At 47.3% G+C, this 27,044-nt stretch overlaps 1 protein-coding gene and 1 non-coding gene across 3 annotated transcripts; both read right to left on the bottom strand.

The window, feature by feature from the left end:
* Nucleotides 1-1,265: 1,265 nt before the first annotated feature.
* Nucleotides 1,266-26,999, bottom strand: C13H17orf58 (chromosome 13 C17orf58 homolog). Of its 2 annotated transcripts, none has more exons than XM_075846900.1 (6): nucleotides 26,626-26,999; nucleotides 21,218-21,649; nucleotides 6,822-7,226; nucleotides 6,107-6,193; nucleotides 5,672-5,863; nucleotides 1,266-1,558 (listed from the first exon to the last, which is right to left on the bottom strand). In XM_075846900.1, the coding sequence occupies exons 2-6, from the start codon at nucleotides 21,339-21,341 to the stop codon at nucleotides 1,347-1,349; spliced, it is 1,020 nt and encodes a 339-aa protein (XP_075703015.1). In that variant the 5' UTR covers nucleotides 21,342-21,649; nucleotides 26,626-26,999; the 3' UTR covers nucleotides 1,266-1,346. The 2 variants fall into 2 exon arrangements, with proteins under 2 accessions (XP_075703015.1, XP_075703016.1); XM_075846901.1 differs by having other exon boundaries at nucleotides 21,218-21,644.
* Nucleotides 26,972-27,044, bottom strand: TRNAR-CCG (transfer RNA arginine (anticodon CCG)). Its single transcript has one exon. It is a non-coding gene; the product is annotated as a tRNA-Arg (tRNA).

The raw sequence follows: 27,044 nt of genomic DNA, 5'->3' as shown, positions 1-27,044 counted from the left end.
TGAGTGTACAGTATGACAGCAGAGAACGCGGCAGTGACGGGGTGAGTGTACAGTATGACAGCAGAGAACGCGGCAGTGACGGGGTGAGTGTACAGTATGACAGCAGAGAACGCGGCAGTGACGGGGTGAGTGTACAGTGTGACAGCAGAGAACGCGGCAGTGACGGGGTGAGTGTACAGTATGACAGCAGAGAACGCGGCAGTGACGGGGCGAGTGTACAGTGTGACAGCAGAGAACGCGGCAGTGACGGGGTGAGTGTACAGTATGACAGCAGAGAACGCGGCAGTGACGGGGTGAGTGTACAGTATGACAGCAGAGAACGCGGCAGTGACAGGGTGAGTGTACAGTATGACAGCAGAGAACGTGGCAGTGACGGGGTGAGTACAGTATGACAGCAGAGAACGCGGCAGTGACGGGGTGAGTACAGTATGACAGCAGAGAACGCGGCAGTGACTGGGTGAGTGTACAGTATGACAGCAGAGAACGCGGCAGTGACTGGGTGAGTGTACAGTATGACAGCAGAGAACGCGGCAGTGACGGGGTGAGTGTACAGTGTGACAGCAGAGAACGCGGCAGTGACGGGGTGAGTGTACAGTATGACAGCAGAGAACGCGGCAGTGACGGGGTGAGTGTACAGTATGACAGCAGAGAACGTGGCAGTGACGGGGTGAGTACAGTATGACAGCAGAGAACGCGGCAGTGACGGGGTGAGTGTACAGTATGACAGCAGAGAACGCGGCAGTGACGGGGTGAGTACAGTATGACAGCAGAGAACGCGGCAGTGACGGGGTGAGTGTACAGTATGACAGCAGAGAACGTGGCAGTGACGGGGTGAGTACAGTGTGACAGCAGAGAACGCGGCAGTGACGGGGTGAGTGTACAGTATGACAGCAGAGAACGCGGCAGTGACTGGGTGAGTGTACAGTATGACAGCAGAGAACGCGGCAGTGACTGGGTGAGTGTACAGTATGACAGCAGAGAACGCGGCAGTGACGGGGTGAGTGTACAGTATGACAGCAGAGAACGCGGCAGTGACGGGGTGAGTGTACAGTATGACAGCAGAGAACGTGGCAGTGACGGGGTGAGTACAGTATGACAGCAGAGAACGCGGCAGTGACGGGGTGAGTGTACAGTATGACAGCAGAGAACGCGGCAGTGACGGGGTGAGTACAGTATGACAGCAGAGAACGCGGCAGTGACGGGGTGAGTGTACAGTATGACAGCAGAGAACGTGGCAGTGACGGGGTGAGTACAGTATGACAGCAGAGAACGCGGCAGTGCTGTTGTACATTTCAGCTTTAATTACAGGAAACAGGCGCCATATTGTAATGTATTTACATGTGATCTTAGGTCTGGAATATTCGGCGTTCTTTACATTTAGACTGCGCTGCCGCCAGAACCTTACGATCTTTCTTGCGGTTAAATCTCCTGACGAAGCTCCTTCCACTTGTCACCAGCCCATCTCCAGCTCTTAACCGGCCGCTGATAACTCGCTGTACGGAAGAGGGGAACTCCATCATCTTGTGGTAGATCTGCCCCATTATAATGTAGCGGCCCCCTAGAGACAGGAAGGAGGGATTAGTGTGATACTGACAGCCGAGCTGTGTATCTAATCCTGTCATGTGTGATACTGGCTGCTGTATCTAATCCTGTCATGTGTGATACTGGCTGCTGTATCTAATCCTGTCATGTGTGATACTGGCTGCTGTATCTCATCCTGTCATGTGTGATACTGGCTGCTGTATGTCATCCTGTCATGTGTTATACTGGCTGCTGTATCTAATCCTGTCATGTGTGATACTGGCTGCTGTATCTAATCCTGCCATGTGTGATACTGGCTGCTGTATCTAATCCTGTCATGTGTGATACTGGCTGCTGTATCTCATCCTGTCATGTGTGATACTGGCTGCTGTATCTCATCCTGTCATGTGTGATACTGGCTGCTGTATCTAATCCTGTCATGTGTGATACTGGCTGCTGTATCTCATCCTGTCATGTGTGATACTGGCTGCTGTATCTAATCCTGTCATGTGTTATACTGGCTGCTGTATCTCATCCTGTCATGTGTGATACTGGCTGCTGTATCTAATCCTGTCATGTGTGATACTGGCTGCTGTATGTCATCCTGTCATGTGTGATACTGGCTGCTGTATCTCATCCTGTCATGTGTGATACTGGCTGCTGTATCTCATCTCATCATGTGTGATACTGGCTGCTGTATCTCATCCTGTCATGTGTGATACTGGCTGCTGTATCTAATCCTGTCATGTGTGATACTGGCTGCTGTATCTCATCCTGTCATGTGTGATACTGGCTGCTGTATCTCATCCTGTCATGTGTGATACTGGCTGCTGTATGTCATCCTGTCATGTGTGATACTGGCTGCTGTATCTCATCCTGTCATGTGTGATACTGGCTGCTGTATCTCATCTCATCATGTGTGATACTGGCTGCTGTATCTCATCCTGTCATGTGTGATACTGGCTGCTGTATCTCATCCTGTCATGTGTGATACTGGCTGCTGTATCTAATCCTGTCGTGTGATACTGGCTGCTGTATCTCATCTTATCATGTGTGATACTGGCTGATGTATGTCATCTTATCATGTGTGATACTGGCTGCTGTATCTCATCCTGTCATGTGTGATACTGGCTGCTGTATCTCATCTTATCATGTGTGATACTGGCTGCTGTATCTCATCCTGTCATGTGTGATACTGGCTGCTGTATCTCATCCTGTCATGTGTGATACTGGCTGCTGTATCTCATCTTATCATGTGTGATACTGGCTACTGTATCTAATCCTGTCATGTGTGATACTGGCTGCTGTATCTCATCCTGTCATGTGTGATACTGGCTGCTGTATCTAATCCTGTCATGTGTGATACTGGCTACTGTATGTCATCCTGTCATGTGTGATACTGGCTGCTGCATCTCATCCTGTCATGTGTGATACTGGCTGCTGTATCTCATCTCATCATGTGTGATACTGGCTGCTGTATCTCATCCTGTCATGTGTGATACTGGCTGCTGTATCTCATCTCATCATGTGTGATACTGGCTGCTGTATCTCATCCTGTCATGTGTGATACTGGCTGCTGTATCTAATCCTGTCGTGTGATACTGGCTGCTGTATCTATTCCTGTCATGTGTGATACTGGCTGCTGTATCTCATCCTGTCATGTGTGATACTGGCTGCTGTATCTCATCCTGTCATGTGTGATACTGGCTGATGTAGCTCATCCTGTCATGTGTGATACTGGCTGCTGTATCTAATCCTGTCATGTGTGATACAGGCTGCTGTATCTAATCCTGTCGTGAGATACTGGCTGCTGTATCTCATCCTGTCATGTGTGATACTGGCTGCTGTATCTCATCCTGTCATGTGTGATACTGGCTGCTGTATGTCATCCTGTCATGTGTGATACTGGCTGCTGTATCTAATCCTGTCATGTGTGATACTGGCTGCTGTATCTCATCCTGTCATGTGTGATACTGGCTGCTGTATCTAATCCTGTCATGTGTGATACTGGCTGCTGTATGTCATCCTGTCATGTGTGATACTGGCTGCTGTATCTAATCCTGTAATGTGTGATACTGGCTGCTGTATCTCATCCTGTCATGTGTTATACTGGCTGCTGTATCTATTCCTGTCATGTGTGATACTGGCTGCTGTATCTAATCCTGTCATGTGTGATACTGGCTGCTGTATCTAATCCTGTCATGTGTGATACTGGCTGCTGTATCTATTCCTGTCATGTGTGATACTGGCTGTTGTATCTCATCCTGTCATGTGTGATACTGGCTGCTGTATCTAATCCTGTCATGTGTTATACTGGCTGCTGTATCTAATCCTGTCATGTGTGATACTGGCTGCTGTATGTCATCCTGTCATGTGTGATACTGGCTGCTGTATCTATTCCTGTCATGTGTGATACTGGCTGTTGTATCTCATCCTGTCATGTGTGATACTGGCTGCTGTATCTAATCCTGTCATGTGTGATACTGGCTGCTGTATCTAATCCTGTCATGTGTGATACTGGCTGCTGTATCTCATCCTGTCATGTGTGATACTGGCTGCTGTATCTAATCCTGTCATGTGTGATACTGGCTGCTGTATGTCATCCTGTCATGTGTTATACTGGCTGCTGTATCTAATCCTGTAATGTGTGATACTGGCTGCTGTATCTCATCCTGTCATGTGTTATACTGGCTGCTGTATCTATTCCTGTCATGTGTGATACTGGCTGCTGTATCTAATCCTGTCATGTGTGATACTGGCTGCTGTATCTAATCCTGTCATGTGTGATACTGGCTGCTGTATCTCATCCTGTCATGTGTGATACTGGCTGCTGTATCTATTCCTGTCATGTGTGATACTGGCTGTTGTATCTCATCCTGTCATGTGTGATACTGGCTGCTGTATCTAATCCTGTCATGTGTTATACTGGCTGCTGTATCTAATCCTGTCATGTGTGATACTGGCTGCTGTATGTCATCCTGTCATGTGTGATACTGGCTGCTGTATGTCATCCTGTCATGTGTGATACTGGCTGCTGTATCTCATCCTGTCATGTGTGATACTGGCTGCTGTATCTAATCCTGTCATGTGTGATACTGGCTGCTGTATGTCATCCTGTCATGTGTGATACTGGCTGCTGTATCTAATCCTGTCATGTGTGATACAGGCTGCTGTATGTCATCCTGTCATGTGTTATACTGGCTGCTGTATCTAATCCTGTCATGTGTGATACTGGCTGCTGTATCTCATTTTATCATGTGTAATACTGGCTGCTGTATCTCATCCTGTCATGTGAGATACTGGCTGCTGTATCTCATCCTGTCATGTGTGATACTGGCTGCTGTATCTAATCCTGTCGTGTGATACTGGCTGCTGTATCTATTCCTGTCATGTGTGATACTGGCTGCTGTATCTAATCCTGTCATGTGTGATACTGGCTGCTGTATCTCATCCTGTCATGTGTGATACTGGCTGCTGTATCTCATCTTATCATGTGTGATACTGGCTGATGTATCTCATCCTGTCATGTGTAATACTGGCTGCTGTATCTCATCTTATCATGTGTGATACTGGCTGCTGTATCTCATCCTGTCATGTGTGATACTGGCTGCTGTATCTCATCCTGTCATGTGTGATACTGGCTGCTGTATCTAATCCTGTCGTGTGATACTGGCTGCTGTATCTATTCCTGTCATGTGTGATACTGGCTGCTGTATCTAATCCTGTCATGTGTGATACTGGCTGCTGTATCTCATCCTGTCATGTGTGATACTGGCTGCTGTATCTCATCTTATCATGTGTGATACTGGCTGATGTATCTCATCTTATCATGTGTGATACTGGCTGCTGTATCTCATCCTGTCATGTGTGATACTGGCTGCTGTATGTCATCCTGTCATGTGTGATACTGGCTGCTGTATGTCATCCTGTCATGTGTGATACTGGCTGCTGTATCTCATCTTATCATGTGTGATACTGGCTGCTGTATCTAATCCTGTCATGTGTGATACTGGCTGCTGTATGTCATCCTGTCATGTGTGATACTGGCTGCTGTATGTCATCCTGTCATGTGTGATACTGGCTGCTGTATGTCATCCTGTCATGTGTGATACACTCTGGGATGTATTAGGGGTGGGTGGGGGTCTCTCACCCAGTTTGAGGTGCAGGCAGGGCTTGGCACAGTGCGGGTTGTCCACCAGTAGGATGGTGACGGTGAAGAAGAAGCCGTCGGGGGTGATGTAGAGACGGTTCATCTTGTATAATCCTCCGCTGTCCACCAGGACGGTCAGGAGCCGGATCCCAGCGCTGAGAGTGTCCACGTCATGGATGATTCCGTTCACCGCTGCGGGGGAGAAGATGGGGGTGATTATAGATCCTCCGGGTAATAACCGTATCACCCGATAACACACACCCTGCGCTCTGAGTGTGCGCCATGTTTATCGGCAGCAATGTTACAATGTATCTATTATAATGTTTGTATCTATTTGTCGTTCTGTTTGTGGAGAATCTGCCACAACGTTGCGATGGAGAAGTATTTTTCCTGATCAGGGGGAGGGGCAGAGCTATCGACCAATCAGCTACTTACCGAAGTCGCTGTGACAGTAGGCTTCCCTCTCGTCCCTCTCTTTGTGACATTCCCTCAGACAAGTTCTGTCCTTACTGTTGTCAGGTTCTAGATGGAAAACAGAGCATCAGACAGGAGGAGTGTGATGCAGTGCAGCTCCAGGAGATGAGTTGCAATACCAGACACAACCTATGGACAGGTGTGGCGCCATTTCTGTAATAAAGCAGCCATGTTTTCTAACTTGGACCAGTCCTTTAATCATTGTAACTTTCTAATAAACTTGGAGTTTAAATTCTTTACTATTTAAAAGATTTCTGCTTGCAGTCAGTGAATGAGAACATTCTTATTTACATGTAAAGGCTGAAAACCATAACAGACTAATACTTCTCACAGCTGAAGGTTCGTTACAATCTCATCCAGTCCAGACAATCCTCTGTGAGGTAAACACAACAGCAGGAGCACACATTTTCTTCCTGCCCTGATAAGTTTGCTACAATGTATCAGTGCAGATAAAATGTATCGATCTGTTTAGTGCACAGAGAAAAATTGTAACAAACCCTCAGTGGTATGAGCAGGACTAGGTCAGCAAACGTTTTCCGCCTCTGAATGGAAACAATTCACTGACCGCAAGCAGAGGTTTTGCTATTGGTGAGAAATGAATCCTCTATATTAGAACGTTTCATTCTTCACATCTGGACACATGGGGGTCCCCCCGCCCCTCGGTCCCTGCTCGTACCTTTCCTGAAGACATAGAGGTGGTGGAGAAGACCCGCCGGGTGCCGGTTGGCGGTCCAGGCTGCTTTGCTGGTGTTATGGGCTGGCTCGATGGTTTGGTCCGGACTCTTTTTCCCGGGTCGGTTGCTCTGGTGGTCCGGGACCCCTTTGGAGTGAATAGGTGACACTAGGATGGGGTCGGGCTGGTCCCGGTCCTGTTTTGCTGCGGGCCGCCCGCTCACGTCATTTGCTGGCAGTCTGTTGCTGAGATGGACGTCAGTCTTCCTCAGTCCGGTGTTATTGTCCAGCGCCGTCTTCGTCGTCTTCTTCTCATCGCCCGGTTTAGAGAGACGAGACGGGGAGACCTGGGAGCGGGGAGGGTCCGCTGTCTCTCCTGGGGGGCTCAGGGTCGAATTGTCCAAAACATCTGTGGAAAACGAAACAAACAACAACACCGATACATATTATCTGCATGTAGTCATAGGTATACTCCAGTCACATCTAGAGCTGCAAGAAATGATATTTTATTCTCCAATCACATAACAAGACGTATTAAAAATCAATGTTTCTGTAACTGGACAGGCGAGAGTTAACATGCTTGTGCTCTCTGTTACCAGGCGGAGGCTGCAGTCATTGTGCCCAGGAATCCGTCTATTGTGTCCGGGTGTTTGGGAAGAGCGGGCGAGAGGAGGGCGAGAGGAGGGCGACGGTTATAAATCACCGTCCTCTACATTCACTGACACACAGCGGAGAAATACCCGCAACCGGGTCACACCGCAGCACATTACACCCCAGGGTTACTACAGGCTGAAATCCAGGTATATAAGGCCTGCAGAACATCACCCACTCTACCTCCTGACAGTGATATATCCTGCAGATTATTACACCCCTGACCTCTCTACAGATCTGCAGAACATTTCTCCTCCACCTCCTGACAGATACATAGTGATATATCCTGCAGATTATTACACCACTGACCTCTCTACAGATCTGCAGAACATTGCTCCTCTACCTCCTGACAGATACATAGTGATATATCCTGCAGATTATTACACCACTGACCTCTCTACAGATCTGCAGAACATTGCTCCTCTACCTCCTGACAGATACATAGTGATATATCCTGCAGATTATTACACCACTGACCTCTCTACAGATCTGCAGAACATTGCTCCTCCACCTCCTGACAGATACATAGTGATATATCCTGCAGATTATTACACCACTGACCTCTCTACAGATCTGCAGAACATTGCTCCTCTACCTCCTGACAGATACATAGTGATATATCCTGCAGATTATTGCACCACTGACCTCTACAGATCTGCAGAACATTGCTCCTCTACCTCCTGACAGTGATATATCCTGCAGATTATTACACCCCTGACCTCTCTACAGATCTGCAGAACATCGCTCCTCCACCTCCTGACAGGTACATAGTGATATATCCTGCAGATTATTACACCACTGACCTCTCTCCAGAGATCTGCAGAACATTGCTCCTCCTCCTCCTGACAGATACATAGTGATATATCCTGCAGATTATTACACCACTGTCCTCTCTACAGATCTGCAGAACATCGCTCCTCTACCTCCTGACAGATACATAGTGATATATCCTGCAGATTATTACACCACTGACCTCTCTAGAGATCTGCAGAACATTGCTCCTCTACCTCCTGACAGACACATAGTGATATATCCTGCAGATTATTACACCACTGACCTCTACAGATCTGCAGAACATTGCTCCTCTACCTCCTGACAGATACATAGTGATATATCCTGCAGATTATTACACCACTGACCTCTCTACAGATCTGCAGAACATCGCTCCTCTACCTCCTGACAGACACATAGTGATATATCCTGCAGATTATTACACCACTGTCCTCTCTACAGATCTGCAGAACATTGCTCCTCCACCTCCTGACAGATACATAGTGATATATCCTGCAGATTATTACACCACTGACCTCTCTACAGATCTGCAGAACATCGCTCCTCCACCTCCTGACAGGTACATAGTGATATATCCTGCAGATTATTACACCACTGACCTCTCTACATATCTGCAGAACATTGCTCCTCCACCTCCTGACAGATACATAGTGATATATCCTGCAGATTATTACACCACTGACCTCTCTACAGATCTGCAGAACATCGCTCCTCTACCTCCTGACAGATACATAGTGATATATCCTGCAGATTATTGCACCACTGACCTCTCTACAGATCTGCAGAACATTGCTCCTCTACCTCCTGACAGATACATAGTGATATATCCTGCAGATTATTACACCAGTGACCTCTCTACAGATCTGCAGAACATTGCTCCTCCACCTCCTGACAGATACATAGTGATATATCCTGCAGATTATTACACCACTGACCTCTCTACAGATCTGCAGAACATTGCTCCTCTACCTCCTGACAGATACATAGTGATATATCCTGCAGATTATTACACCACTGACCTCTCTACAGATCTGCAGAACATTGCTCCTCCACCTCCTGATACATAGTGATATATCCTGCAGATTATTACACCACTGACCTCTCTACAGATCTGCAGAACATTGCTCCTCTACCTCCTGACAGATACATAGTGATATATCCTGCAGATTATTACACCACTGACCTCTCTACAGATCTGCAGAACATTGCTCCTCTACCTACTGACAGATACATAGTGATATATCCTGCAGATTATTACACCACTGACCTCTCTACAGATCTGCAGAACATTGCTCCTCTACCTCCTGACAGATACATAGTGATATATCCTGCAGATTATTACACCACTGACCTCTCTACAGATCTGCAGAACATTGCTCCTCTACCTACTGACAGATACATAGTGATATATCCTGCAGATTATTACACCACTGACCTCTCTACAGATCTGCAGAACATTGCTCCTCCACCTCCTGACAGATACATAGTGATATATCCTGCAGATTATTACACCACTGACCTCTCTACAGATCTGCAGAACATCGCTCCTCCACCTCCTGACAGATACATAGTGATATATCCTTCAGATTATTACACCACTGACCTCTCTACAGATCTGCAGAACATTGCTCCTCTACCTCCTGACAGATACATAGTGATATATCCTGCAGATTATTACACCACTGACCTCTCTACAGATCTGCAGAACATTGCACCTCTACCTCCTGACAGATACATAGTGATATATCCTGCAGATTATTACACCACTGACCTCTCTAGAGATCTGCAGAACATTGCTCCTCTACCTCCTGACAGATACACAGTGATATATCCTGCAGATTATTACACCACTGACCTCTCTCCAGATCTGCAGAACATCGCTCCTCTACCTCCTGACAGATACATAGTGATATATCCTGCAGATTATTACATCACTGACCTCTCTACAGACCTGCAGACCATTGCTCCTCTACCTCCTGACAGATACATAGTGATATATCCTGCAGATTATTACACCACTGACCTCTCTACAGATCTGCAGAACATTGCTCCTCCTCCTGACAGATACATAGTGATATATCCTGCAGATTATTACACCACTGACCTCTCTACAGATCTGCAGAACATTGCTCCTCTACCTCCTGACAGATACATAGTGATATATCCTGCAGATTATTACACCACTGACCTCTCTCCAGATCTGCAGAACATCGCTCCTCTACCTCCTGACAGATACATAGTGATATATCCTGCAGATTATTACATCACTGACCTCTCTACAGACCTGCAGACCATTGCTCCTCTACCTCCTGACAGATACATAGTGATATATCCTGCAGATGATTACACCACTGACCTCTCTAGAGATCTGCAGAACATTGCTCCTCTACCTCCTGACAGATACATAGTGATATATCCTGCAGATTATTACACCACTGACCTCTCCACAGATCTGCAGAACATCGCTCCTCTACCTCCTGACAGATACATAGTGATATATCCTGCAGATTATTACACCACTGACCTCTCTACAGATCTGCAGAACATCGCTCCTCTACCTCCTGACAGATACATAGTGATATATCCTGCAGATTATTACACCACTGACCTCTCTACAGATCTGCAGAACATTGCTCCTCTACCTCCTGACAGATACATAGTGATATATCCTGCAGATTATTACACCACTGACCTCTCTACAGATCTGCAGAACATCGCTCCTCTACCTCCTGACAGATACATAGTGATATATCCTGCAGATTATTACACCACTGACCTCTACAGATCTGCAGAACATTGCTCCTCTACCTCCTGACAGATACATAGTGATATATCCTGCAGATTATTACACCACTGACCTCTCTACAGATCTGCAGAACATCGCTCCTCTACCTCCTGACAGATACATAGTGATATATCCTGCAGATTATTACACCACTGTCCTCTCTACAGATCTGCAGAACATTGCTCCTCTACCTCCTGACAGATACATAGTGATATATCCTGCAGATTATTACACCACTGACCTCTCTACAGATCTGCAGAACATCGCTCCTCTACCTCCTGACAGATACATAGTGATATATCCTGCAGATTATTACATCACTGACCTCTCTACAGATCTGCAGAACATTGCTCCTCTACCTCCTGACAGGTACATAGTGATATATCCTGCAGATTATTACACCACTGACCTCTCTACAGATCTGCAGAACATCGCTCCTCTACCTCCTGACAGTTACATAGTGATATATCCTGCAGATTATTACACCACTGACCTCTCTACAGATCTGCAGAACATTGCTCCTCTACCTCCTGACAGATACATAGTGATATATCCTGCAGATTATTACATCACTGACCTCTCTACAGATCTGCAGAACATTGCTCCTCTACCTCCTGACAGATACATAGTGATATATCCTGCAGATTATTACACCACTGACCTCTCTACAGATCTGCAGAACATTGCTCCTCTACCTCCTGACAGATACATAGTGATATATCCTGCAGATTATTACATCACTGACCTCTCTACAGATCTGCAGAACATTGCTCCTCTACCTCCTGACAGATACATAGTGATATATCCTGCAGATTATTACACCACTGACCTCTCTACAGATCTGCAGAACATTGCTCCTCCACCTCCTGACAGATACATAGTGATATATCCTGCAGATTATTACACCACTGACCTCTCTACAGATCTGCAGAACATTGCTCCTCTACCTCCTGACAGATACATAGTGATATATACTGCAGATTATTACACCACTGACCTCTCTACAGATCTGCAGAGCATTGCTCCTCTACCTCCTGACAGATACATAGTGATATATTCTGCAGATTATTACACCACTGACCTCTCTACAGATCTGCAGAACATTGCTCCTCCTCCTGACATATACATAGTGATATATCCTGCAGATTATTACACCACTGACCTCTGTACAGATCTGCAGAACATTGCTCCTCTACCTCCTGACAGATACATAGTGATATATCCTGCAGATTATTACACCACTGACCTCTATACAGATCTGCAGAACATTGCTCCTCTACCTCCTGACAGATACATAGTGATATATCCTGCAGATTATTACACCACTGACCTCTATACAGATCGGCAGAACATTGCTCCTCCACCTCCTGACAGATACATAGTGATATATCCTGCAGATTATTACACCCCTGACCTCTCTACAGATCTGCAGAACATTGCTCCTCTACCTCCTGACAGATACATAGTGATATATCCTGCAGATTATTACACCACTGACCTCTCTACAGATCTGCAGAACATTGCTCCTCCACCTCCTGACAGATACATAGTGATATATCCTGCAGATTATTACACCACTGACCTCTCTACAGATCTGCAGAACATTGCTCCTCTACCTCCTGACAGATACATAGTGATATATCCTGCAGATTATTACACCACTGACCTCTCTACAGATCTGCAGAACATTGCTCCTCCACCTCCTGACAGATACATAGTGATATATCCTGCAGATTATTACACCACTGACCTCTCTACAGATCTGCAGAACATCGCTCCTCCACCTCCTGACAGATACATAGTGATATATCCTGCAGATTATTACACCACTGACCTCTCTACAGATCTGCAGAACATTGCTCCTCTACCTCCTGACAGATACATAGTGATATATCCTGCAGATTATTACACCACTGACCTCTACAGATCTGCAGAACATTGCTCCTCTACCTCCTGACAGATACATAGTGATATATCCTGCAGATTATTACACCACTGACCTCTCTACAGATCTGCAGAACATCGCTCCTCTACCTCCTGACAGATACATAGTGATATATCCTGCAGATTATTACACCACTGACCTCTCTACAGATCTGCAGAACATCGCTCCTCTACCTCCTGACAGATACACAGTGATATATCCTGCAGATTATTACACCACTGTCCTCTCTACTGATCTGCAGAACATCGCTCCTCTACCTCCTGACAGATACATAGTGATATACCCTGCAGATTATTACACCACTGACCTCTCTACAGATCTGCAGAACATCGCTCCTCTACCTCCTGACAGATACATAGTGATATATCCTGCAGATTATTACACCACTGACCTCTCTACAGATCTGCAGAACATTGCTCCTCCTCCTGACAGATACATAGTGATATATCCTGCAGATTATTACACCACTGACCTCTCTCCAGATCTGCAGAACATCGCTCCTCTACCTCCTGACAGATACATAGTGATATATCCTGCAGATTATTACACCACTGACCTCTCTACAGATCTGCAGAACATTGCTCCTCTACCTCCTGACAGATACATAGTGATATATCCTGCAGATTATTACACCACTGACCTCTCTACAGATCTGCAGAACATTGCTCCTCTACCTCCTGACAGGTACATAGTGATATATCCTGCAGATTATTACACCACTGACCTCTCTACAGATCTGCAGAACATTGCTCCTCTACCTCCTGACAGATACATAGTGATATATCCTGCAGATTATTACACCACTGACCTCTCTACAGATCTGCAGAACATCGCTCCTCCACCTCCTGACAGGTACATAGTGATATATCCTGCAGATTATTACACCACAGACCTCTCTACAGATCTGCAGAACATTGCTCCTCCACCTCCTGACAGATACATAGTGATATATCCTGCAGATTATTACACCAGTGACCTCTCTACAGATCTGCAGAACATTGCTCCTCTACCCCCTGACAGATACATAGTGATATATCCTGCAGATTATTACACCACTGACCTCTCTACAGATCTGCAGAACATCGCTCCTCTACCTCCTGACAGATACATAGTGATATATCCTGCAGATTATTACACCACTGACCTCTCTACAGATCTGCAGAACATCGCTCCTCTACCTACTGACAGATACATAGTGATATATCCTGCAGATTATTACACCACTGACCTCTCTACAGATCTGCAGAACATTGCTCCTCTACCTCCTGACAGATACATAGTGATATATCCTGCAGATTATTACACCACTGACCTCTCTACAGATCTGCAGAACATTGCTCCTCTACCTCCTGACAGATACATAGTGATATATCCTGCAGATTATTACACCACTGACCTCTCTACAGATCTGCAGAACATCGCTCCTCCACCTCCTGACAGGTACATAGTGATATATCCTGCAGATTATTACACCACTGACCTCTCTACAGATCTGCAGAACATTGCTCCTCTACCTCCTGACAGATACATAGTGATATATCCTGCAGATTATTACACCACTGACCTCTCTACAGATCTGCAGAACATCGCTCCTCTACCTCCTGACAGATACATAGTGATATATCCTGCAGATTATTACACCAGTGACCTCTCTACAGATCTGCAGAACATTGCTCCTCTACCTCCTGACAGATACATAGTGATATATCCTGCAGATTATTACACCAGTGACCTCTCTACAGATCTGCAGAACATTGCTCCTCTACCTCCTGACAGATACATAGTGATATATCCTGCAGATTATTACACCACTGACCTCTCTACAGATCTGCAGAACATCGCTCCTCTACCTCCTGACAGATACATAGTGATATATCCTGCAGATTATTACACCACTGACCTCTCTACAGATCTGCAGAACATCGCTCCTCCACCTCCTGACAGATACATAGTGATATATCCTGCAGATTATTACACCACTGACCTCTCTACAGATCTGCAGAACATCGCTCCTCTACCTCCTGACAGATACATAGTGATATATCCTGCAGATTATTACACCACTGACCTCTCTACAGATCTGCAGAACATCGCTCCTCTACCTCCTGACAGATACATAGTGATATATCCTGCAGATTATTACACCACTGACCTCTCTACAGATCTGCAGAACATCGCTCCTCTACCTCCTGACAGATACATAGTGATATATCCTGCAGATTATTACACCACTGACCTCTCTACAGATCTGCAGAACATTGCTCCTCCACCTCCTGACAGATACATAGTGATATATCCTGCAGATTATTACACCACTGACCTCTCTACAGATCTGCAGAACATTGCTCCTCTACCTCCTGACAGATACATAGTGATATACCCTGCAGATTATTACACCACTGACCTCTCTACAGATCTGCAGAACATTGCTCCTCTACCTCCTGACAGATACATAGTGATATATCCTGCAGATTATTACACCACTGACCTCTCTACAGATCTGCAGAACATTGCTCCTCTACCTCCTGACAGATACATAGTGATATATCCTGCAGATTATTACACCACTGACCTCTCTACAGATCTGCAGAACATTGCTCCTCTACCTCCTGACAGATACATAGTGATATATCCTGCAGATTATTACACCACTGACCTCTCTACAGATCTGCAGAACATCGCTCCTCTACCTCCTGACAGATACATAGTGATATATCCTGCAGATTATTACACCACTGACCTCTCTACAGATCTGCAGAACATTGCTCCTCCACCTCCTGACAGATACATAGTGATATATCCTGCAGATTATTACACCAATGACCTCTCTAGAGATCTGCAGAACATTGCTCCTCCACCTCCTGACAGGTACATAGTGATACATCCTGCAGATTATTACACCCCTGACCCCTCTACAGATCTGCAGAACATTGCTCCTCTACCTCCTGACAGATACATAGTGATATATCCTGCAGATTATTACACCACTGACCTCTCTACAGATCTGCAGAACATTGCTCCTCTACCTCCTGACAGATACATAGTGATATATCCTGCAGATTATTACACCACTGACCTCTCTACAGATCTGCAGAACATCGCTCCTCTACCTCCTGACAGATACATAGTGATATATGCTGCAGATTATTACATCACTGACCTCTCTACAGATCTGCAGAACATTGCTCCTACACCTCCTGACAGATACATAGTGATATATCCTGCAGATTATTACACCACTGACCTCTCTACAGATCTGCAGAACATTGCTCCTCTACCTCCTGACAGATACATAGTGATATATCCTGCAGATTATTACACCACTGACCTCTCTACAGATCTGCAGAGCATTGCTCCTCTACCTCCTGACAGATACATAGTGATATATCCTGCAGATTATTACACCACTGTCCTCTCTACAGATCTGCAGAACATCGCTCCTCTACCTCCTGACAGGTACATAGTGATATATCCTGCAGATTATTACACCACTGACCTCTCTACAGATCTGCAGAACATTGCTCCTCTACCTCCTGACAGATACATAATGATATATCCTGCAGATTATTACACCACTGACCTCTCTACAGATCTGCAGAACATTGCTCCTCTACCTCCTGACAGAGACATAGTGATATATCCTGCAGATGATTACACCACTGACCTCTCTAGAGATCTGCAGAACATTGCTCCTCTACCTCCTGACAGATACATAGTGATATATCCTGCAGATTATTACACCACTGACCTCTCCACAGATCTGCAGAACATCGCTCCTCTACCTCCTGACAGATACATAGTGATATATCCTGCAGATTATTACACCACTGACTTCTCTACAGATCTGCAGAACATCGCTCCTCTACCTCCTGACAGATACATAGTGATATATCCTGCAGATTATTACACCACTGACCTCTCTACAGATCTGCAGAACATTGCTCCTCCACCTCCTGACGGATACATAGTGATACATCCTGCAGATTATTACACCACTGACCTCTCTACAGATCTGCAGAACATTGCTCCTCTACCTCCTGACAGATACATAGTGATATATCCTGCAGATTATTACACCACTGACCTCTCTACAGATCTGCAGAACATTGCTCCTCTACCTCCTGACAGATACATAGTGATATATCCTGCAGATTATTACACCACTGACCTCTCTACAGATCTGCAGAACATCGCTCCTCTACCTCCTGACAGATACATAGTGATATATCCTGCAGATTATTACACCACTGACCTCTCTACAGATCTGCAGAACATTGCTCCTCCTCCTCCTGACATATACATAGTGATATATCCTGCAGATTATTACACCACTGACCTCTCTACAGATCTGCAGAACATCGCTCCTCTACCTCCTGACAGATACATAGTGATATATCCTGCAGATTATTACACCACTGACCTCTCTACAGATCTGCAGAACATCGCTCCTCTACCTCCTGACAGATACATAGTGATATATCCTGCAGATTATTACACCACTGACCTCTACAGATCTGCAGAACATTGCTCCTCTACCTCCTGACAGATACATAGTGATATATCCTGCAGATTATTACACCACTGACCTCTCTACAGATCTGCAGAACATCGCTCCTCTACCTCCTGACAGATACATAGTGATATATCCTGCAGATTATTACACCACTGACCTCTGTAGAGATCTGCAGAACATCGCTCCTCCACCTCCTGACAGATACATAGTGATATATCCTGCAGATTATTACACCACTGACCTCTCTACAGATCTGCAGAACATCGCTCCTCTACCTCCTGACAGATACATAGTGATATATCCTGCAGATTATTACACCACTGACCTCTCTACAGATCTGCAGAACATTGCTCCTCTACCTCCTGACAGATACATAGTGATATATCCTGCAGATTATTACATCACTGACCTCTCTACAGATCTGCAGAACATTGCTCCTCTACCTCCTGACAGGTACATAGTGATATATCCTGCAGATTATTACACCACTGACCTCTCTACAGATCTGCAGAACATCGCTCCTCTACCTCCTGACAGTTACATAGTGATATATCCTGCAGATTATTACACCACTGACCTCTCTACAGATCTGCAGAACATCGCTCCTCTACCTCCTGACAGATACATAGTGATATATCCTGCAGATTATTACACCACTGACCTCTCTACAGATCTGCAGAACATTGCTCCTCCACCTCCTGACAGATACATAGTGATATATCCTGCAGATTATTACACCACTGACCTCTCTACAGATCTGCAGAACATTGCTCCTCTACCTCCTGACAGATACATAGTGATATATTCTGCAGATTATTACACCACTGACCTCTCTACAGATCTGCAGAACATTGCTCCTCTACCTCCTGACAGATACATAGTGATATATCCTGCAGATTATTACACCACTGACCTCTCTACAGATCTGCAGAACATTGCTCCTCTACCTCCTGACAGATACATAGTGATATATCCTGCAGATTATTACACCACTGACCTCTCTACAGATCTGCAGAACATTGCTCCTCTACCTCCTGACAGATACATAGTGATATATCCTGCAGATTATTACACCACTGACCTCTCTACAGATCTGCAGAACATTGCTCCTCTACCTCCTGACAGATACATAGTGATATATCCTGCAGATTATTACACCACTGACCTCTCTACAGATCTGCAGAACATCGCTCCTCTACCTCCTGACAGATACATAGTGATATATCCTGCAGATTATTACACCACTGACCTCTCTACAGATCTGCAGAACATTGCTCCTCTACCTCCTGACAGATACATAGTGATATATCCTGCAGATTATTACACCACTGACCTCTCTACAGATCTGCAGAACATTGCTCCTCTACCTCCTGACAGATACATAGTGATATATCCTGCAGATTATTACACCACTGACCTCTCTACAGATCTGCAGAACATTGCTCCTCCACCTCCTGACAGATACATAGTGATATATCCTGCAGATTATTACACCACTGACCTCTCTACAGATCTGCAGAACATCGCTCCTCCACCTCCTGACAGATACATAGTGATATATCCTGCAGACTATTACACCACTGACCTCTCTACAGATCTGCAGAACATCGCTCCTCTACCTCCTGACAGGTACATAGTGATATATCCTGCAGATTATTACACCACTGACCTCTCTACAGATCTGCAGAACATCGCTCCTCTACCTCCTGACAGATACATAGTGATATATCCTGCAGATTATTACAGCACTGACCTCTCTACAGATCTGCAGAACATCGCTCCTCTACCTCCTGACAGATACATAGTGATATATCCTGCAGATTATTACACCACTGACCTCTCTACAGATCTGCAGAACATTGCTCCTCTACCTCCTGACAGATACATAGTGATATATGCTGCAGATTATTACACCACTGACCTCTCTACAGATCTGCAGAACATTGCTCCTCTACCTCCTGACAGATACATAGTGATATATTCTGCAGATTATTACACCACTGACCTCTCTACAGATCTGCAGAACATTGCTCCTCTACCTCCTGACAGATACATAGTGATATATCCTGCAGATTATTACACCACTGACCTCTCTACAGATCTGCAGAACATCGCTCCTCTACCTCCTGACAGATACATAGTGATATATCCTGCAGATTATTACACCACTGACCTCTCTACAGATCTGCAGAACATCGCTCCTCTACCTCCTGACAGATACATAGTGATATATCCTGCAGATTATTACACCACTGACCTCTCTACAGATCTGCAGAACATCGCTCCTCTACCTCCTGACAGATACATAGTGATATATCCTGCAGATTATTACACCACTGACCTCTCTACAGATCTGCAGAACATTGCTCCTCTACCTCCTGACAGATACATAGTGATATATCCTGCAGATTATTACACCACTGACCTCTCTACAGATCTGCAGAACATTGCTCCTCTACCCCCTGACAGATACATAGTGATATATCCTGCAGATTATTACACCACTGACCTCTCTACAGATCTGCAGAACATCGCTCCTCTACCTCCTGACAGATACATAGTGATATATCCTGCAGATTATTACACCACTGACCTCTCTACAGATCTGCAGAACATCGCTCCTCTACCTCCTGACAGATACATAGTGATATATCCTGCAGAGTATTACACCACTGACCGCTCTACAGATCTGCAGAACATTGCTCCTCCACCTCCTGACAGGTACATAGTGATATATCCTGCAGATTATTACACCACTGACCTCTCTACAGATCTGCAGAACATCGCTCCTCTACCTCCTGACAGATACATAGTGATATATCCTGCAGATTATTACACCACTGACCTCTCTACAGATCTGCAGAACATTGCTCCTCCACCTCCTGACAGATACATAGTGATATATCCTGCAGATTATTACACCACTGACCTCTCTACAGATCTGCAGAACATTGCTCCTCTACCTCCTGACAGATACATAGTGATATATCCTGCAGATTATTACACCACTGACCTCTCTACAGATCTGCAGAACATCGCTCCTCCACCTCCTGACAGATACATAGTGATATATCCTGCAGATTATTACACCACTGACCTCTCTACAGATCTGCAGAACATCGCTCCTCTACCTCCTGACAGATACATAGTGATATATCCTGCAGATTATTACACCACTGACCTCTCTACAGATCTGCAGAGCATTGCTCCCTTTCACATTCTCGTCCCGGCTGTATTGTTTACACTTTGTGATCAGTCAGTTTCGTTAGTGCAGCGTCACGCGTTGCGCAGGAGGAGGCGGCCTCAGCAGGATGCGATCACAGGGGTTGCACTGGGCCCCGTACTATCCCGATCCTGCACGTACATCTCTATACGGAGATTCTGATAATCCGGCAGTTATCTGCGAGTTTATCTGATAAATTACAGTAGACTCTGGTTGGCAGGACTTGCTGGTACTTATAGTCCTACAACCTACTGATCGGAAGCGAAACCCTGCGACATTGTGCGTCTCGCTGTGCGTCTTGTAGCGCCGCGTCACTGTGGACTCACTTTACTGTATTAGGGAAGTGTGTGACGGGCGACTGTCTAATAGAACATAATATTGGGGAGTCGCTGGTCAGACGCCTCCCTAATATTCAGTCGTGTTCAGGGGTTTTCTTCATTGTCCAGCACAGGAGGCTCTACAGATAAATCTATGAGATAAGCGGCGCTCACCTTTGCGTGCATCGGTGACTGTGGCGGCGATGATGACGAGGATGAGAGCGTGTCCAGCCCCTGATAGCATTCTAGTAGAGATGAGCTGCAGAGCCTCGCGTCCTCTGCCTCCTTTCTGCCGCATGCTAATGAGGGGCGTCCATGGGGGGAGGCAGCAGAGCAGGACAGAAGCGCAACAATTCCTGACGTCCTTTAATGACCCACAAACCCATTCAGCCGGCGCCCCGCGACTCCTTCATTCTGCAGTTACACTCGCCAGTCCCTGGGAACGCCACCGTACATTTACATGTTAATGGGATCAGTCTCTGCGGCTCCTTTAAGAACTCCCGGCCGCTCCACAAGGATCTCCGCAGAAAGACTGACAGTCAAATTCCTTTAATCCGGCACCTAATAATACGCCAATTCCCAAACTGACAGAAAGCATAACCTGTGCTGCGAAAGAGAAGAAAAAAATATATGGCAATGAGATCTGTGCAATCCGATTGTACAATTAAATTGTGATCTTTATTTATTTCTGCTGGTATTGAGTTACTTAGTGGTTGAATTATTGGGGGACGCTAAAAAACAGGGTGTTGTGATAAGGGGCTGGGGCCTGTTTTATTATGCGGACGTTGTGAGACCCTCACACAGCCGGTGTCAGTATACACTGACCAAATAAGCGGTAAATCTGTGACTCCCCCTCTACAGAGGGTTATTTGTTATACATCAGATTATGATTGGTTGCAGATTTTCATTGAGCTTGAACGATCGTATGGTCAGAAATGATGTGAAATCTGCCCTCCCCCTCCTTATATCCCACAACAAAGTGGTCGCATGTTCACCTGGCGATGAGCTCCCAACAGTGACACCTACTGGACACGTGGGGAATATGTTCTGTGCAGCTCTGCCGCCATCTAGTGGACGATTAACTGAACAGCAAAAATATTTCCGAAGAATCAATCAATAATTGTTGTAATTAGTAATTTACAGAACTCTAGAATAATGTTAGATGGGAGGTTAAGGGTAAATTCTCTTGGGGTAACCTGTCACAAAGCGTCAGCTGAGGGTCATTTCTTGGGGTAACCTGTCACATACCGTCAGCTGAGGGTCATTTCTTGGGGTAACCTGTCACATACCGTCAGCTGAGGGTCATTTCTTGGGGTAACCTGTCACATACCGGCAGCTGGGGGTCATTTCTTGGGTTAACCTGTCACATACCGGCAGCTGAGGGTCATTTCTTGGGGTAACCTGTCACATAGCAGCTGGGGGTCATTTCTTGGGGTAACCTGTCACATAGCGGCAGCTGGGGGTCATTTCTTGGGGTAACCTGTCACATAGCGGCAGCTGAGGGTCATTTCTTGGGGTAACCTGTCACATACCGGCAGCTGGGGGTCATTTCTTGGGGTAACCTGTCACATAGCGGCAGCTGGGGGTCATTTCTTGGGGTAACCTGTCACATACCGGCAGCTGGGGGTCATTTCTTGGGGTAACCTGTCACATAGCGGCAGCTGGGGGTCATTTATTGGGGTAACCTGTCACATAGCGGCAGCTGAGGGTCATTTCTTGGGGTAACCTGTCACATAGCGGCAGCTGGGGGTTATTTCTTGGGGTAACCTGTCACATACCGGCAGCTGAGGGTCATTTCTTGGGGTAACCTGTCACATACCGGCAGCTTGGGGTCATTTCTTGGGGTAACCTGTCACATAGCGGCAGCTGGGGGTCATTTATTGGGGTAACCTGTCACATAGCGGCAGCTGGGGGTCATTTCTTGGGGTAACCTGTCACATACCGGCAGCTGGGGGTCATTTATTGGGGTAACCTGTCACATAGCGGCAGCTGGGGGTCATTTCTTGGGGTAACCTGTCACATAGCGGCAGCTGAGGGTAATTTCTTGGGGTAACCTGTCACATAGCGGCAGCTGGGGGTCATTTCTTGGGGTAACCTGTCACATACCGGCAGCTGGGGGTCATTTCTTGGGGTAACCTGTCACATACCGGCAGCTGAGGGTCATTTCTTGGGGTAACCTGTCACATACCGGCAGCTGGGGTCATTTCTTGGGGTAACCTGTCACATAGCGGCAGCTGGGGTCATTTCTTGGGGTAACCTGTCACATAGCGGCAGCTGAGGGTCATTTCTTGGGGTAACCTGTCACATACCGGCAGCTGGGGTCATTTCTTGGGGTAACCTGTCACATAGCGGCAGCTGGGGGTCATTTCTTGGGGTAAAATGTCACATAGCGGCAGCTGGGGGTCATTTCTTGGGGTAACCTGTCACATAGCGGCAGCTGGGGGTCATTTCTTGGGGTAACCTGTCACATAGCGGCAGCTGAGGGTCATTTCTTGGGGTATCCTGTCACATAGCGGCAGCTGGGGGTCATTTCTTGGGGTAACCTGTCACATAGCGGCAGCTGAGGGTCATTTCTTGGGGTAACCTGTCACATAGCGGCAGCTGAGGGTCATTTCTTGGGGTAACCTGTCACATACCGGCAGCTGAGGGTCATTTCTTGGGGTAACCTGTCACATACCGGCAGCTGGGGGTCATTTCTTGGGGTAACCTGTCACATAGCGGCAGCTGAGGGTCATTTCTTGGGGTAACCCGTCACATAGCGGCAGCTGAGGGTCATTTCTTGGGGTAACCTGTCACATAGCAGCAGCTGAGGGTCATTTCTTGGGGTAACCCGTCACATAGCGGCAGCTGAGGGTCATTTCTTGGGGTAACCTGTCACATAGCGGCAGCTGAGGGTCATTTCTTGGGGTAACCTGTCACATAGCGGCAGCTGGGGGTCATTTCTTGGGGTAACCTGTCACATAGCGGCAGCTGAGGGTCATTTCTTGGGGTAACCCGTCACATAGCGGCAGCTGGGGTCATTTCTTGGGGTAACCCGTCACATAGCAGCAGCTGAGGGTCATTTCTTGGGGTAACCCGTCACATAGCGGCAGCTGGGGTCATTTCTTGGGGTAACCTGTCACATACCGGCAGCTGGGGGTTATTTCTTGGGGTAACCTGTCACATAGCGGCAGCTGAGGGTCATTTCTTGGGGTAACCCGTCACATAGCGGCAGCTGGGGGTCATTTCTTGGGGTAACCTGTCACATAGCAGCTGGGGGTCATTTCTTGGGGTAACCTGTCACATAGCGGCAGCTGAGGGTCATTTCTTGGGGTAACCTGTCACATAGCGGCAGCTGGGGGTCATTTCTTGGGGTAACCTGTCACATAGCGGCAGCTGAGGGTCATTTCTTGGGGTAACCTGTCACATAGCGGCAGCTGGGGGTCATTTCTTGGGGTAACCTGTCACATAGCGGCAGCTGAGGGTCATTTCTTGGGGTAACCTGTCACATAGCGGCAGCTGGGGGTAATTTCTTGGGGTAACCTGTCACATAGCGGCAGCTGAGGGTCATTTCTTGGGGTAACCTGTCACATAGCGGCAGCTGGGGGTCATTTCTTGGGGTAACCTGTCACATAGCGGCAGCTGAGGGTCATTTCTTGGGGTAACCTGTCACATAGCGGCAGCTGAGGGTCACATTCTTGGGGTAACCTGTCACATAGCGGCAGCTGAGGGTCACATTCTTGGGGTATCCCGTCACATAGCGGCAGCTGAGGGTCACATTCTTGGGGTAACCTGTCACATAGCGGCAGCTGGGGGTCATTTCTTGGGGTAACCTGTCACATAGCGGCAGCTGGGGGTCATTTCTTGGGGTAACCTGTCACATAGCGGCAGCTGAGGGTCATTTCTTGGGGTAACCTGTCACATACCGGCAGCTGAGGGTCATTTCTTGGGGTAACCTGTCACATAGCGGCAGCTGGGGGTCATTTCTTGGGGTAACCTGTCACATACCGGCAGCTGGGGGTCATTTCTTGGGGTAAAATGTCACATAGCGGCAGCTGGGGGTCATTTCTTGGGGTAACCTGTCACATAGCGGCAGCTGGGGGTCACTTCTTGGGGTAACCTGTCACATACCGGCAGCTGAGGGTCATTTCTTGGGGTAACCTGTCACATAGCGGCAGCTGAGGGTCATTTCTTGGGGTAACCTGTCACATACCGGCAGCTGGGGGTCATTTCTTGGGGTAACCTGTCACATAGCGGCAGCTGGGGGTCATTTCTTGGGGTAACCTGTCAAATAGCGGCAGCTGAGGGTCATTTCTTGGGGTAACCTGTCACATAGCGGCAGCTGATTGTCATTTCTTGGGGTAACCTGTCACATAGCGGCAGCTGGGGGTCATTTCTTGGGGTAACCTGTCACATAGCGGCAGCTGAGGGTCATTTATTGGGGTAACCTGTCACATAGCGGCAGCTGGGGGTCATTTCTTGGGGTAACATGTCACATACCGGCAGCTGGGGGTCATTTCTTGGGGTAACCCGTCACATAGCGGCAGCTGAGGGTCATTTCTTGGGGTAACCTGTCACATACCGGCAGCTGAGGGTCACTTCTTGGGGTAACCTGTCACATACCGGCAGCTGAGGGTCATTTCTTGGGGTAACCTGTCACATAGCGGCAGCTGGGGGTCATTTCTTGGGGTAACCTGTCACATAGCGGCAGCTGGGGGTCACTTCTTGGGGTAACCTGTCACATACCGGCAGCTGAGGGTCATTTCTTGGGGTAACCTGTCACATAGCGGCAGCTGAGGGTCATTTCTTGGGGTATCCCGTCACATAGCGGCAGCTGAGGGTCATTTCTTGGGGTAACCTGTCACAGCGGCAGCTGGGGGTCATTTCTTGGGGTAACCTGTCACATACCGGCAGCTGGGGGTCATTTCTTGGGGTAACCTGTCACATAGCGGCAGCTGAGGGTCATTTCTTGGGGTAACCTGTCACATACCGGCAGCTGGGGGTAATTTCTTGGGGTAACCTGTCACATAGCGGCAGCTGAGGGTCATTTCTTGGGGTAACCTGTCACATAGCGGCAGCTGAGGGTCATTTCTTGGGGTAACCTGTCACATAGCGGCAGCTGGGGGTCATTTCTTGGGGTAACCTGTCACATAGCGGCAGCTGGGGGTCACTTCTTGGGGTAACCTGTCACATACCGGCAGCTGAGGGTCATTTCTTGGGGTAACCTGTCACATAGCGGCAGCTGAGGGTCATTTCTTGGGGTATCCCGTCACATAGCGGCAGCTGAGGGTCATTTCTTGGGGTAACCTGTCACAGCGGCAGCTGGGGGTCATTTCTTGGGGTAACCTGTCACATACCGGCAGCTGGGGGTCATTTCTTGGGGTAACCTGTCAAATAGCGGCAGCTGAGGGTCATTTCTTGGGGTAACCTGTCACATACCGGCAGCTGGGGGTAATTTCTTGGGGTAACCTGTCACATAGCGGCAGCTGAGGGTCATTTCTTGGGGTAACCTGTCACATAGCGGCAGCTGAGGGTCATTTCTTGGGGTAACCTGTCACATAGCGGCAGCTGGGGGTCATTTCTTGGGGTAACCTGTCACATACCGGCAAGTGAATGGTTAATCAGTTTCCCGCCAGGACGCTCTGGTAAAACTGCTGCTGAGGGGCGGAGGGGTCTCATGAAATGTGAGAGGTCTCGGCGCACACACTACAGGCGGCGGGAGATGTGAGGGGCGGAGGGGTCTCGTGAAATGTGAGAGGTCTCGGCGCACACACTACAGGCGGATGTGAGGGGCGGAGGGGTCTCGTGAAATGTGAGGGGTCTCGGCGCACAGAGTACAGCGGCGGGATATGAACGGGTCGAAGCGCACACACTACGGCCGGGAGACGCGTTTCCTTCCGCCGGATTAATTTATCACTTTATCCTGTGATTCAAAACGTGATCCCGGAGCGACCCAGATGGGACTCGAACCCACAATCCCCAGCTCCGGAGGCTGATGCCTTATCCATTAGGCCACTGGGTC

The sequence above is a fragment of the Rhinoderma darwinii genome, chromosome 13 (assembly GCF_050947455.1).
Source record: "Rhinoderma darwinii isolate aRhiDar2 chromosome 13, aRhiDar2.hap1, whole genome shotgun sequence".
Classification (NCBI taxonomy): domain Eukaryota; kingdom Metazoa; phylum Chordata; class Amphibia; order Anura; family Rhinodermatidae; genus Rhinoderma; species Rhinoderma darwinii.
This window is presented reverse-complemented; position numbering and strand designations above follow the sequence as displayed.

Coding starts and splice junctions, on each gene's coding strand:
- C13H17orf58 (XM_075846900.1), bottom strand. CDS start 21,341: ATGCGGCAGAAAGGAGGCAGAGGACGCGAGGCTCTGCAGCTCATCTCT. Junction 7,227..21,217: donor AGTCACCGATGCACGCAAAG/GTGAGCGCCGCT, acceptor CGTTTTCCACAG/ATGTTTTGGACAATTCGACC. Junction 1,559..5,671: donor CTGCCTGCACCTCAAACTGG/GTGAGAGACCCC, acceptor TCCTGTCTCTAG/GGGGCCGCTACATTATAATG.